Below are 16,868 nucleotides of genomic sequence, written 5' to 3' on the forward strand. Positions count from 1 at the left end.
ATGTTAAAGTACCAACCTACCTAGTGTAATAAGTATCTACTCCAAAGTACTTAATTACTAGACAATATAAGGTAGTTATAAAGGAAAGTTTTCATCATTGTTCCTTGGTTTTGATTTTCTTAAGAAATCTGTTCCTATGGCGTGAGGGCGCCGGGTCAACATCAACCCCACCTTAACCCCGTTGTAACACGCAGGCAGGGGTAAAATGGTTAACACTATACATGTTAGAATAGACATTATCTTTAACAAACGGAATATATTTATTTTTTGCTTCCTAGAAATCGTTAATATTGGAAAGACTCAAAATATGGCAAAACTAGGCGATGATACAGGATGTACTACCTACATTTGCTCTCTTTCAGCTATCGGTCATATTTTCAGCTATTGTTTTTATTTTATTTTATTGTGTTTTATTGCGAGCTTTTATTTCATTTTTTGTAAACTTTTTGAAGTCATTTTTATGTTGTTAAAATTCCAAACATCGATTTTTGAGAAAGATAGGCTTGAGGTTGGTCTTATCCAGAAACCAATATACTAGATATTATATACTAGATATAATGAGTTAGAATCTAGCTTAAATATATCTTCTTTTCAAGATCGTCGAAATAAATCCGACCTTCTAGACCTATTTAAAATTCTCAACTCACTCTGATGCGTCTGACTACTAAGCTCAGTAAAATTAAATATCCCAATCAGAAACCCCAGACAAAACATACTCTTTCATACCAATAACCATTGAACTAAGTATGGTTTTCATTCCACTATGTCCAGAATTCTTAGGTCTGCCAAAAACATACCAGTCTTGATTTCTTTGATAACAAGTTGTCTTCTTTCAAACGATCACTGAATCAAATTCAATTATAAACACCTCTTTCCCGCCTCCACTCCCACAAAGTTTACTATATACCACTGTGTCTTTCTACTTATCTTTATAATTTTCTATGTATAAATATGTCCTTAAAAATGCCCATTGGGCGTACATATAAATAAATAAATAAATTCGTTTGTATTCCATGCTGCAAGATGTTTGATAATATTAGCTTTCATATTATGTAAATTAAATTTATTTTAAAGTTATTTCTAACTTATTCTTAACTGTATATAAATTGATCCATGTTAAAAGGGCACAAAGTCATACTTTTGGTGATTTTGACATTTTTATGTAAGATTATTTAAAAAATACATATCTTTTATTCCTCATTCAATATCTAACAAAAAGGCTTTAATCTAACAAATAACTTGTAGAAAATTGTTACAGCGATTTTAGTTCCATGTTAAGATTTATTTCCATGTTTTCTTTTCTCGTTGTTTAAATTTAAATTTATATTTACTTTATTTTTATAACTGTACATAAATATATGTATTTTTATTTTATTTGCAACTTCTAAGTGCCGAACATTTCTTTATTGTTAAATTGCTTTTATTTTGATACCGATAATGTACTTAATCAATAGCTTACACCACTGTGAAAAATTTGTATTGACTGTTTTCACAATTTTCGTTTAAATATATTCTTATTTTCTGTATACAATATAAGTAAAAACTGTTGTTTTTTTCACAAATAAATAAATAAAGACTAGTCCATTGACAAGTTCCCTTTTAACATGGAATTAAAATAAAACATTTTATTTAGTGGCAATACTTTATGAGTGCCCTGGCAATACGACAGCAGCTGTCAGTTTAGTAGTTTTACCTTAGAAATCCAACGTGACACGCTGCAGAGATATTTGTCATTTCAACATGGATAAAGAGGAGAATCCGACGAGGAAGCAGAAACAAAATTCTGCTAACCTAGTTGACGAGATGGTTGCAAATAGAGAAGAACTATAAATCAAAGTAGACTTAATATTGTAACCACCGAATTGTAATACTGTTTTACTGAAAAAATAATAAAACATGATTTCAAATTTTTTGTCTTATTTGAAAAATAAACATTCTATGTGAATCGCATAAATCGCATTAAATCAGTCCAACATTGCTTGCTTCAAAAAGTAGCGTGGATGCTTAGCTAGAGAGAGGTAACTATTCAAATGCTGATATAGAGTCAATGTTAAATATTTCTTGTCTACAAAAACGTAGAACTAATATTCACTCCATATATATGTTCGGCATACTAAATGGTATAATCGATGTGCCATCATTACTGGGACAGGTAAAATTTCATATTCCGACTCGCAAGTAAAACATAGAACAAACTATGGCCTTAATTCTCCAATGACCTGACTTTGTCGTATTGTTAACTCAAGACAAAATCTGGACTTTTTTGGTTTAAGTTTGCGATGATTTAAACGAGCACTAAATAAATAATCTATATCTTGTCTTGATGTCCCTTATGTTTGTCAATATTTTGTTTTATTTTTAACTGTTTTTGACTGTTCTTATATTGTAATATTAATACCCTATGAATTGTATAAATGGACAATGTTTGTAAATAAATAAATAAATAAGATGCTAAAAGGGAACAAATTCGTTGATTAAAAAAAAATGGTAATAAAAAAACTAACCCACAAAATAATATTTTTAATAATATTTTATATCAATATTACTTATTTATACCAAATTTTTTATTAAAAATATGACAAGTTCATACAAAAAATAATTATAAGACAGTTTTTATCGATTTTCTTAAACTTTCAGTCTATGGACTTGTGCCCCTTTAACATGGATCGATTCAAATAGGGACTAGATTTCTAGCTGTCCATGTGCTCTGTAGCTGCAGAATAGGCTGTAATCTAGATTCTAGCTTTAAATGTTTTTTTTTGTAAAATGTAAATGGGGGCTAGATTGTAACCGTCCTGGCGCTCTAAGGCTGCAAGACATGTTTGAATCTAGCTACTATGTATTAAAATAAAAAAAAATCTTTTGGAAAATGGGAACTAAAATTCTGATTCTCTGCAAAAATGGCGCTATAAAAATTATCTGGAATAAATAAATGAACTGGTGATTGTATCACTGGTCAAAAAAGTGTAGAAGTCAACAATATTTAAGGTTTGTCCAGTGACAGGTAGTCAAATGCGCAAAACAAAAAGGAGATTTTTTTACTACTTGATTTCCCTTTTCAGGACTGTACAATAAAAAATAAGTAAATATATAAATACTGTAAATAATTAAGAAATACCTTAACAGTATTACTTAATAAAAATAACAGTCTGGTTAATGTTCAGTGCATATAATGGGATTTGGATGTTGGAGTAAGTAATTAGAAAAACAATGCATATTTGCATCATAAAATTCCAAAAGTATTAAAAACTAAATTACTAAGTTATAGATCTAAAAATAGTCAAAATATTGTTCAATTTAATGAAAAAGTTTAGTGGTACGTGAAATGAGACATAAAAAATGATTTCTTACGCGCGGTCAAAATTAGAGCATTAAATTATAACGCAAATTTTCTTGAAAATGTCCGAAAACAATGTTAAAATAAAAACTTACTACTTTGAACGACGTCACTAGTTCATATGAATTAACCAATGATAAGAGAGTTGTGGAAAATTTTCGATTTACTTGCCGTCAACGGACCAATCGGCAGAACTGACCGAGAAGAAGCGGAAGAGAACTGGAGACGTCACAGGCGGAGTAATTTCAGAAGGACAAAACTTTGAAAAATCATAGCGCTGTTAATACAACAAAACAGCTGTTTAGAAAATATTAATTTCGTGTTGTGATAGATTTCCGGTTTCCGGGAAGCCATGTTTAGCGTGTTTTCATGCGTACGGGGTTCTATTTTTAAATGTCAGCTCAACTCACTGACGACTACTCGTGATGTCACGGACGGAGTAGTTTCAAAATTATCAAACTTTATAAAATCATAGCATCACAATACGATACATTAAAATAAAAATTGTCTCAGTTTGATACTCTATTGACAAGTAATAAAAAAAATATCACCGAACTTGTTTTTCGTCCATTTTATTATTTTAAATTACATGTTATTTTGTGGTACTTCATATTTTTTGCATATATTTTTGCAGCTGAAGAACATAGAATTCTTGTGGAGAAAGACTAACACCATTGTTTGACCATAGGGTTATTTTATGTTAGTAATGTAATTTTAACTCAGCTTGTCTACGGTTCTGTGAGAATCTGAGGTGTCATAATCATCATCTCCGCTCTGAACCATGATGAACTCCTCAAACCCGACAAAACCATCATATGAGATCGCTATCGACTGTAATTGATATGTTTAAGTAGAACATTGAATGAAAAACGGCCGCAATACGAAAATATACATATCAAAGTAATTTTGCAGCACGAAAACGCTCGGCCACATCTTGCAAGGCCAGTCAAAACTTGAAAACGTTCAAATGGGAAGTCCTACACCACCTGCCGTATTCAGCGGACATTGCTCCTTCCGATTGCCACTTGTTTCGATCGATGACTCATGGTCTAGCTGAGCAGCACTGCCATTTTTATGAAGATGCTAAAAATGGTTCAATTCGTGGATAACCTCAAAAGATGAGTCGTTCTTTCAAGATGGTATTCGGATGCTGCCAGAAAGATGGGAGAAAGTAGTCGCTAGCGATGGACAGTACTTTCAATAACATGTTTACATACTTTTTTTATTGAAATAAAGCATTGATTTTGACCAAAAAAACATCTAGAACTTAATTTACATTAATCGAAAACATCTGAACACAGTATCCACAAATATGGTTTTTATATTTCTTTTTGCTGTGCCGTAAAATTCGTTATTTATTAATGAGTCCGTTTTCGCCTTGTACCCTCCAAATGTTTGCTTATATTTATTTTAATCTAGTTAAATGCTTTCAGTTTTCTAGACGTGGTTTAACTTCGCGGTCGAGTACTTAGTTATTGGCGTAATCCAATCTGTTATTGGCGTGATAACGCGGGGTCAAGCTACACCCCATAAAATAAAATCGTATTGGGGTTAAACGGTTCGCATTTCACACCCCACTTTCTACAGTACAGAAAAACATGATTTCATTACGATTAACACTAACTAATGCTGGTGACGTAATGATGAAGGGAGCAGATGATCTCACTTTGGTTAAAAAATTATAATATAGTCAATATTTTTTGTTTGTCCAAATTTTTGTAGACAAGGACGGGATTCAACTCCCCGGGGAGCTGTTAATATTAACATATTACAACAGAGATCAATAACATTTTAGATAAGGTAATGTAGAAGTATATGCATCTACAGGGCTTGTGACCTGGCTGGTTTAAGTGGTCACTTTACACACTGTGTAACATCCACCATTCTGCCCATATTTAAACATCTATATCCCTTCAATTTTTTCATCTGTTGTTGTTTGAAATAAACAGCTAAAACCTTTATTTATGCGGGTGAGATTCGTGTAATTGAATTATTTCACCTACAAACTAGGCAACGCCTGAAAATGTTATTTTTTCGATTTTTTTACTTTTACATGGACCAGGTGGATTTATCAACGATATTTTTTGTTTGTCTACAAAAAATTAGAAATTTGGTTTTTAATCTCTGTTGTAATATGTTAATATTTAATGTATTAAATTTGTGAGCATTCAATCAATGTAGTGAATATTTCTATAAAACCACTTACCGACTTTTCTGTCTATCGATTTCATGACGTACTCGTCTCTTCATCAGGACACTAATTACTCTAACATGGAAATTCAACTATACACCTTCACCAACAATATAAAATCAATGTGCTGATCAGATCACGTTGGCGTTAGCTTCTAGTATCATGATTTTTTTAAATTATAAAAAAATGTAATTATCATTCCTTTATCGTCATCTAAGAGCGCAGAAAGCATCGTGTTAGTCAACTGTTACTATTAAAGAAAATTATTAATATCTTAATTCTAATTTGTTTTAATACAACATAAAATAATATAAAATATATTTAGTCCGTACGTTTAAGGAGGAAGTTCAGTGCTACGGGAAATTGGTACAAAAAATATTTCCCTAGCACACGGTTAAAATAAAAGCATTTAATTGTATCGCGAAGTTTGACGAAAAAAAAAAAAATTTTTATAGAAATTAACTACTTTGAACAACGTTACAAGTTCTTAAAACCAATTATAGAGTGTTGTGATTGTTTTTCAGTTTCCAGAAGCCAACTCACCAATCAGAAGAACTCTCTGACTAAAATCTGTGACGTCGCAGGCTGAGTAATTTCAAAACTACAAACTTTAGTGCTGATAATATACAAAAAGTGCTATTCATAAAAAAAATTACAAAAAATTGTCTTAGTTTTATAGTCAACAAATATAACAAAAATAAAATACTGACCTTCTGGCCTAGTGGCTTATGAATTGCTATCATTATCTTTGTGTAAATTATTTTTACAATCAAATTGTAGGTGTATATTAGCGAAACAGTCAACCCTTGAAAATGACAAGAAATTCGAGTTATTTGTTAAGTCAGCTTTATAATATCACGCTGTGCCAAGCAAAAGTTATTAATGATTTGAATTAGCATAGTTATAAAATGGTGACCGGAAATTTAAAATGCTGTAATGTGAAATAATAAGAAATTTACAATAAAATTATTTTAAAAACGTTGTTAATAACACCAATATTCAAATGTTTTTTTTTCAAGCAGAAAACAATAAATACATGAAATATATTCATAATTTGATAAATCATATAATAAAACGAAAAAAAAGGTGTAATTTCGAAAATAGATGGAGGCTCTTGTACTCGTAATTAGTAAGAAGTTGACGAATATAAGGAAGTAAACCTGATTTTTTATTGATTAAAAAAAATAATTTATTGCAAAAATAAATACATATACATATTTAATATTCAGGAATCTATCTAAAACTATTGAATTAGAAAATGAATACGGAACGTCTTCTGGTTAAGATAGCTTCTATTTTACATAGCTCAGCCTGTTCTAAAATGGAGATTTTTTATGTTCAAAAGTATAAGTAGTTCTATACTAATATAACAATAACAAAAAATCTTAAACTGCGTATTTATAAATACATAGCTAACTAAATATAAGAATTTTATAATCATTATTATATAAATATAAAGTACATGTACATATATATTCTTTACATTTAATGTATGCGTCCAGGCGGGTGAAGTATTTATACAGTCCCATGTGTAAAAAGAAACAGAATCTTGGATAAGAGTTTTCGGATTGATGGCTACTCTCAATTTAAAAATAATTTACTTTTCTTATTTAAATTATATTGATACTTTTTGTTTTCTCCTTGACCATTATCAGACGGTGGTTACAGATTATTTTTATTAGTTTGCTTAACGGAAAAAAAAAATTACAGTCCACTTCTTCTCCTTCTTTTCAGCCCTATTTTCTTAACTGCTGGATAAATACCTCATCTAATCGTCTCCATTCCTTCCTAAAATCCGCTTTAATCATCCATGTTTTATCGGCTATCGAGGCAATGTCATCGACCCATCTTTTCTGTGGCCTTCCAACACTTCTTTTGTTTGACAATAGTCTCCATTTTATTATTCTGGATGTCCATCTGCCATCATTTTGCCTCGCCAAGTATCCAGCCCACTGCCACTTTGCTACAAGATCCACGATATCCACGACTCCAGGTTGACGCATTATTTCTTATTCTGTCTTACAGACATATACCGAGCATCTGTCTAGTCCGTATGTCGTCACCGGCAATATACACGATTCATAGACTTGTCTTTTCAAGCATACAGGAACTTGTTTATTTTCAAAAATATATTTTAGCTTTCCGAAAGCATTCGGTTTGACTTTGTGTCCGAAATATATGTATTTATCAACTCTACTAACCGTCCACTTAGAGTCTTTATTTAGAAGAGCATTGATTTGGAAGGAGTCATCATAGAGAGCAGTGGTTATATTTGCATTGCAGTGTACCACACTTTTTCATGGTATTTATTTAGTGTGAGTCTCAACAAGCGCAAGAGCTTGTCTCTATTTTAGAGAAGAACAGCATTAACTCTTAAAAGACGGTGCTGAATAATCCCTTTGCAGCCGGTGGTGTAACACAATGTGACCACAAGCATAAGTCGAGATATTTTGAAATGTAAGCTAAAATACCAAATTATTTACAATGGTATGTGTTAAAAATGATCTTTATTCAAAGATGTTACATAAAAAATATAAAATTAAAGCATATTTATGCAAAATAAAGTTAGAAATTGTGTTCATTCCTTTTAAAATCCCGCCAGCAAGCGCTGCCGCCCGCGTCTGGTTGTCGACTGAATTCCGAATTACACTTACGACTGGATTTAGCGGAAATATATCAACCGGGAGACTAGAAAGTATGCTATGCTAATACAACTCTTATTTGAATGCAAAAAAGAATATCAAATTTTTATTGCAAATAAATACTAGATTTTATAAGAATAAATAAAAACGCTGTTAAAACATATTCTTAGAATAATATTGAAATAAAACCTAAAAAAAAAGCAAAAAAAACTTGTAAGAAATAAAATAATAGTACGTAATACGTGATATAATCAAATCATAATTAAACATACACAAAAATGACAACGTAAACACGTTTTTTAAAACTAGTTACGAACAAATTTTTTGAACACTTTAAATGAAATAACTTTGCACACTTCCTTGGGTACACTTCCACTTATTTGTTTGACCAATTAGCGCTTTCATCCCCTAATGGACATCTTCAGACTGGGGAATATTATAAAATGTAAGGATGATTTATAGAAATCAAAATATTATCTTAAGTGTGGAAATGAGTGGAAGTGTACCAAGTATTTTTGATTAATAACTTATATGTAAATGTATGTAAATATTACATCATTACAATGAAATTCCATCAAGAATTGTCAAAAAATAATTTAAATCAGATAAATTGTGAATAAATTGTAGAAACATTTCGGAAACACGGTGTGTTAAATACAGCGTCAGCTAAGTATACTACAAAAAACTTCACGCGACTGATGTGTTCTCTGTCCCACAAGTGGTATAATTCTGTATCGTGCTCTTTCGGTATTGTTTTCTCGGTCACTCAAGCTCCGCCCCTAACGAATAGTGTCCTTGTCGGTCTTCTGATATGCTTTATTCTCGTGCTCTTTCTTATAAAATTTAATAAACCACTTATAATACTGGCATCTCTTTCGTTTGTTTTAATTTATTTTACAAAATGAAGAAAATGTTTTTTATAGAAAAAGCCCGTGCATTTTTTATAAAAATGTTTCCTTATTTTGGTGTAAAAAAGTCCATATAAGAATTACAAAAAATATGAGTTGGTTATTTAAAAAAATAAGAGAGTTATTAAACGTTTTTTACCCGAGGTAGACATCCGTTACCGCATAGCCACACATGAGTTAAAAAAACGAAATACTTAAATATGTACTGGAACTGAAACACAGGTACCTCAATTTGGCGTTGCCTAGTATGTGAAATATGAATCTCTTCACAACAATAAAGGTTTCGGCTCTTTAACTTCACTAAAATCAACAAATAGAAGAATTGAAGAAATATGGATGTTTAAACATAGGCAAAATGGTGAATGTTACACAGTGTGTAAAGTGGCCACTTAAACCAGCCAATGACAGTTAAAGCCCTGTAAATGCCTAGACTGCCATATTCTATTATTTAAGGTATTCTCCATCCCTGTTGTAATTTGTTAAAATGTTTATGCTTTTAAAAAGTGGATAATTCTTTCTTTTTAGCTCCCCCGATGAACAGATAAAAAGAAAGGTATTTTTTTTAATCAACAAACAGTGGCGTCGGATAAAATATTTTGCCTAGTTTTTCATATATTAAAAAAACATATTGCATTTTTATGATTTACTTAAATATTTTAATTTCGGAGAGTTGTAATTCAACGAGTTGTAAATAAATCATAATAAGAAAATGGGAAGCAAGTTGTGGTAGAATGGGGTTCGAACATCGGACCTCTGATTAGTGAGTACGCACTACAAGCTAAGGCTAAGGAACCTCATCCCGGCTCTGAACTTAAACTTAAAGAATACAAACTTTTACGAAGAAGTGTTTTTTTTTAAATCAATACATATTTTTTGATTATCGTGATAATTTTTGCTGACAGATGATTAATAAATTATGTCTTAGGAATAAAAAGCTAATAAAATTAGTTTACGCTAATATTTCAGGTTTTATGTGAAGTTTTGATGCGATTGTAAATTAAAATATTATGATTCGTTAAAACTTTCAGCCAATAAGAACGCGGATATTATTTTTTACAATCAACCTATTTTGTTTTCTTCCTACACTCGGTTCACGGTGAGTTTAACAGCACGATTTGAATGTTTTTATAACTGATCAGCCTATTTCACACGTATCGTCCCCACATGGCACGGTAAAATTAGGGTGGATTGACATTTATTTTATTATTTCGTATTATTGTCCGCCTCGGGTCAAATGGTCAGCGCGTTTGCCTACCATGCAAGGAGTCTCGGGTTCCATAAGGTTTTGTTTTTTGAGGCCTGGAAACCCTGAGTGGTAGATGGGAATCTCCTGACAGGGCAGGCATCGTAAGAACACAAAAGTACGTTAATTCTACTTTAAGTGTTCAGTTGCGTGAAATATGTTGGTAAAAAATACGTAGGTAAATTCAATACTGACGTATGGTCTGATTGGCTGGGGAAGCTGCACTAAAACGACTATGGCTTCAGCAGCTATAGCTCAAAAAATAACGAAAAGAGTTATATTAAAAAAACCATACCAATACTCGAGTGATTCGCTCTTCAAAGAATTTCAAGTGCTGATATTCGTCAACAGTATATATTGAGGTCAGTAGCGGTCGCGCATCTCAAAAACGAAAAATACGCAAGGGTTTGTCATGTTCATAAACTAGACACTTCAATAAGGATCTGATTCTACAGAGAGGAGTAAATACTTTTTTGGCTCAAAGGCAGCAATATTATACAGGTCCGAGGATACATAACCTTATCCCAGATTCATGGAAATGTGGTGGCATTGCCAGGCTGAGGGATGTGTTAACTGCATTTTTAATCCATATTGGTCGGAGGGACTCAGAGAAATTGTTGTCCGATGTAGAAGGACGTAAGCTGATTTCTTGTTTTACAAGTAATGACTAAGGACTTAGGATACAGAGATTTTGGTATTATTTATGTTTTCACTGTATATTTATAATTTACTTTTAAGACTGCAAAAGCACTTATAATAATAAAACTGTAATTACTTTTTCAGGGGAGACTATAATGCACAACAATATTGTGAGATCCTAAAAAAACTCAAAAGCAGCATTCAAAACAAAAGGAGGGGAATGCTGACAATAGGAATGTGCTTGTTGCTCCACATTGCCCGTCCTTACACAGTCACTCTTGGACTGAGATGTTTTGAACCACGCTCCGTATTCCCCTGACTTGGTGCCTTGAGGTTATCATATCATCTCGTTATTGTGGTGTAATTAAATTTACAACCGACGGCAGGGCCTCGATTATGATGGGAAGATAAAGACGTCATACCTTCACCTTGACGGTATAGTTGAAGATTAATGAGCTCTAGCGATTACAAAGATATACTACCGACCCCCCATATTCAAGCTTTGGGTAGGTACATCGATATGAAACAAGGGGAAGCGTACGTCACGGTACACATATATATGCTCTTAAATGACATAGCTTCATAGTTGAAGATAAAATTCTCCCGACCGACTACAAAGAAATACTACCGATCCCCCCGCCATCAAGTTTTGATGTAAGTACACTGGTTTATACCGACGGGTCTAGAACCCCTCGATACGTTTATCTACGCATTAACAGTGTCAAAAATTTTGTTTCACTTAGCAATTTTTCCTTTAATTATGATTTAATTAAATTTTTAATCGTTTTGAGGTTAACACTTTTTTTCTTAAAAGCCTATTAAAAATATGAGAGAGAAATAAGTAAATTTTAAAGTCTAATTAAATTCTGACATAACTGTCAGTTTCGAAAACGAGATGCTAGATGCTGTGGCTAGACTAGCTAGATGCTGACTTATTAACATACAAGAGCATCTAGCCGTAAAATGTTACCATTATAAAAAATAAATTGAGTTATCATATTTTTTCCGTCTGTTTTACTATCTTCCGGAGTGTACGTATCGAGAATCGAGACGTTAAAGGAGCCGGCTTTGTAGTCGTTCGGTAGATAAATATAGACGATCGTTATGCATATCGTCTTGGAGAGTGTCAAAAGTCTTTTAAAATTCATGTTCAAGCGAAATTTTTTGCTTGAATTGGGATTTATTGGAGTTTATAATCGCTTTGAAGTGGGCACTTTCTATCACAGAAGCCTATTTAAAATATAAATGAGAACTATTTTAAATATTAATGACGTAAGAAACGCGGATTAATTGTTTGCGGTCATTCATTGGCTTGTTTCGATGATGTGATGTCGATATTACAGGTAAGATACAGATAGTACAGAAGTTAAATATACCGTCTCGATATATACAGATGAAGAAAGCGTTCATAATCGAGGCACAGGTGTAGAAAGAGATTGTGAAGTGCGGAAAGGAGCTGGCGGGATTCGTATATTATGTAGAGTCAGGGTGCCAACAGTGGATAACCCCTTTTTTGGAGGGCTGTAATTTTGTAATGAAACACGAAAGCTAAAATTTAATATCACTATAGCTAAATTATCCTATTTTCGGAATGCATTGTTCGTTTTAAGATTTATTTACAATATAAAAAGAAACAAAGGTTTTATTAAAAAATGGGAAATAATCCGATGAGTACTCAAGGTCGGGTACAGTGAATCACAAATAAATCAACAGCGGCTTATTCTAGTGAGAGGTAAATAAATACGTATTTAGACCACATAAGTGAATATGTCGGTAGCTTAAAAATATTTCTAATAACTCAGGTACACAAAGGATCATAATTCATTGTGTTACCATTCATTCTTGCCATATATATCTGTTTTACCATTCTTTCATCATCTATCCGTCCTGTATAACCAAACCATCTCAGTGCCTCTTTCTTGATCTTATCAATTATACCAGTCTCAGATTTGTACTCTCGCCTGATTTCACCATTGCTATACACTGATTTCCCACACATTCGTCTAAAAGACCGAATACTCACGAATCAATGTATCAATCGCAGTAAATGGATTTCGTATCCAGTCACATTTTTTTTATATTCAAGAAAGGATAATAATATGCAATATTTTCTTCCAATAAAATTAAATGTCAAACGGTTTTTTCTGCTTTAATATTTTTTTCGCGGTGATTCAATGCTCCGCGATTAAGAACCACTGCTTAAGATATAATAAAAATTAGTGCAGCGTCACAAGTTTTTTTTGAGTAATATTAAATTAAAAAAAATGGTTTTGTTTTTAACTCTTATTTTATGATTTTAACAGTGTCTGCAAAAATCTTATTCATACGTAGGAATAAATCAAATCTTTATAGTATTTTGTGCTTGTGAAGGTGTGAGGGGTGAGAGGGGGGTTAAAATTCGACGATTCTCACTTGTTTTCAGCAAATTAGACTGGAGAGGGGCAACAGAAAATATAAATATATATTTTTTAATTTCTTCAAGTTATTTTAATGTTTTATTTTTGACGTGTATAAATTTTATTCCAGTGTCTTTATAAGAATAAACGGTTCTTTAAAAAAATACAGAATTTTGGAAAAAAAAATATCAAAGCCAACATGAACATGATCGCAATACCAGAGAAATGGTAAAAATCAGAATCCTATCTAGAAAAAAAGGGGGATGCCAAAAAAATTAATTTCATGCAAGGCAGTGAAAAAGTATAAAATGGGAAAATACATTTCTGAAAAAAAAAACGAAATTCAAAGGTGTAGAAATATGTCTTACAAAACATATACATTAATTATATGCAGACTACCAGAAGTCAAACTAAAGGATGGGTCATGGGGTCTACCACAAACTCTGAATTTGGGCAAAGAAATTTCAGGTTTCTGGGCCCCAAAATATTCAATATGTTACCCGAACATTACAAAACCATAATCCGAATTCAATTAAATAAATTTGTAATAAAATGGTTCCTGGATTTAGGGAGAGAAAAATCGGAAAACGCACAAAAAAAAATCTAAAATAATAAATGGCATATTTGTTGTATAACTTTATAATAAATTAACGAGTAGTATAAAGTCATGTTATTGTTTATTTTTGCATAAAAATGTCTGCCTTAAAACAGGTTGTACCTAGTTAGGCAGACCAGACATAATTCAGAGAAATTTATTACATAAGTATGTATGTAGTAGATAAAAAAATTGTTACTTTGTAAATAAACTGTCATTATTATTATTTAATATCCTATAAATAAAGCCATTAAAAAAAACAGATGCAAAGTAAAAATTTTATTAAATAAAAATGTAAAATATTATTGGCTACTCTCTTCAGTGAAATTAGTTGCAGAGAGTCTAAGGGGTTGATGGTAGATGTTGGATGGTCAACATCTATTTTTGTTAATAAACCATTATTTATTTATTTACGTATTTCACAGTTTTAAAATGTACAAAGTTTCTTTGTTTCAGGTCCCGACTAGCTAGGAAATTTATGTGTTTATGAAGGACCTTCTTTTTTACATGTGTTTTTTTTTTATTTCATTAAATGATGCTTAATAAATTCAAAGAATAATAATAACATTAGAAAAAAAACAATATAAATATAAACTAGAAAACACGCAGGTAAAAATAATAAAAATTGAATCATAAATATAAATTAGAAAATATGCCATTAATAGTAAAAATTAAAGCACAAATATAAATTTGAAAATTGAAGGTTAATAATTAAAAATTGAAGAAAAAAAATAAATTAGAGAAAATACCATTTATAATTAGAAAATTAAACATACGTGTAAATACTAGTATTAATAAGAAAAATAAAACATATGTAAATGAATAAACATAAAAAGTAAAAATAAAAAATACATAAAACAATATGAGATATTTGGCAATTAAAAGCAACACAATTTTTAGTCATGAAAATAATTACAGGATGTAAAAATAATAATGATTATTATTGCTATTATTAGAGCACACATAAGAATATGTTTCAAGATTCAAAATAAAAAAATATGATTATTTTCTATCAGATGGTTTGTAAATTCGGAAAAATATTATTATTTAGTCACTTTATTGTCAAAATTATAAAATAAGACCTAGAAAAGGGAGCACGTAGTAGCTCCTAAACTAGTCGGTCATGAAATAAAATCATAAGTGGTAATTATTATTATTTTTATTATATAATCAATAACCACAAAGTTGATGCTTCAAATATACATTTTACTATCTTTTTTTGTCAAAAGTATTCTTAATTTTTAACAAAGATATAAGCTGTTCAATATGAAATCTTACTAAAATATATTAACATATTTTTAAACAAACTTAAAAAAAAAACCTTAAACTGTAATGTTAATGCTTATTATACTATAATTGGTCTTTAACTTGTGTTGAAAACGTAAAACAATTTAATTGTTTTGAATTTGTATATACGAGAAGTGTGAAAATAGTTCCAAGAATTTTTATCGTTCTTGCATTCTATGAAAATATATTATTTCCCAATTTTAATAGGGTCTTTTTAACCATAGTTTACATACAGCAAAACAGTGGGGTTAAACTTTACTACTGTCCTTGGATCAAGATTAAATCACATTGGACGAGTCTAACTCGGGAGAACTACATTGTGGAAACAAATCGCTTAAATGCTAATATCTGCGAGAATAATATTTAGCCGTTTTCTATGAAATATAACATCTCATTAACGTTTTGCGGGGTTAATTCCACAACATACTCCCATATTATGCAGAATATTGATGAAAAAATTGCGTGTTGTGGTCTGAAAAATAATAACATAGAGCCAGCGAAGGTTCTCTCGGCTGAAGGTTAACACTGGACTACTGAATGCGTGAAGTAGTGTACTTAACTCCGGGAACATGAGCTCACTTTTATTTAAGAAAACTACCGTGCGGTTTCCCGAAGTATCAACCAGTTTGGAATATTTGGCATTTCTGATTAGTGATTTATAAAGTATAAATACTGAACGAAACAGTAAAATTTTATATGAAAGTATTTGGTTTATTTTAGAATTTTTATTAGGTTCGTATAGTAATTTATTTCGCTTTGGAGAAATTTTTCACTGAAGAAAATTTACATTATTCGTTTTGAGATAATGCGGAAAAATAAACTTTTATTTTGAAAATACGAATGTCTATGACACAATTATTTTATAGCGTGCTTATTTTATCGTCATTGAAAATGTACGAAAGCTCGCTTACCATGTCGAGCACTCCCGCCAGCGGAGCCGGGAGCGGCTCCTCGCCGCCGGCCGCCGCCGCCACCAGCTTCTCCAAGGCCTTGAGGGTATTCTCCAGGGCCGGCCACTCGGCCTTCTGCGCTTGCACCAGCAGCTTCTGGGCGGCGTCCCTCGTGCTGGCTCCCGCGCTCTGCGGCTTGGGCGGCTCCGCCTCCGCCTTGCTCTCCTTCTTCTCCCCATTGTCCTTGGGCTCGTCCTTGGGCTCGTCCTTGTCGGCCTTGGCGCCGGCCTTGTCGTCCTCCGGCGCCGCCTTCTTGGGCGGTCCCTTGCCCGTGCCCTTCTTGCCTCCTCCTGTGGACATGGTCACTCATCGACGGGTCCCGCGGAGAGCCGGGGGCGCAGTCTCGTCATGCCGCCGGGGCTACCTCGTCCCGCGCGCGCCCTCGGGAGTCCCCATTCCCCCGACACTCAGCCGGCCCGAAACGACCTATCTCACCGTCTTCTACACTAAGACCGCACTAATATTTCGGACGAAGGATTAAATTGTATTTTTAGTATTCGTGTTTGGATAGTTCAACTCTATACCCGGTCCGACAAAGGTTACAAACAATACGCGAAAATTGTGTTCTTTACGGTATTGTAGAAAAATATGTTTACGATATCAAAAAGTATGAAAATAAGCTCGGCGACTTCGAGGTCAATTATTTCAAAAACTCGCGATCGACTCGTTCAACTTTTTAT

The 16,868-nt window shown here is 32.3% G+C and overlaps 1 protein-coding gene across 1 annotated transcript in view; it reads right to left on the reverse strand.

Moving 5' to 3' along the window:
- Positions 1 to 16,488, reverse strand: part of nompC (no mechanoreceptor potential C) — a 131,042-nt gene extending 114,554 nt beyond the window's left edge. The window contains exon 1 of the mRNA XM_088240747.1: positions 16,150 to 16,488. Coding sequence (XP_088096873.1) covers positions 16,150 to 16,488 — 339 coding nt within the window. The remainder of the gene's footprint in view (positions 1 to 16,149) is intronic.
- Positions 16,489 to 16,868: the final 380 nt, after the last annotated feature.

Source organism: Micrasema longulum, unplaced genomic scaffold (genome assembly GCF_059751315.1).
Source record: "Micrasema longulum isolate JH-2025_06_02 unplaced genomic scaffold, ASM5975131v1 h1tg002578l, whole genome shotgun sequence".
NCBI lineage: Eukaryota > Metazoa > Arthropoda > Insecta > Trichoptera > Brachycentridae > Micrasema > Micrasema longulum.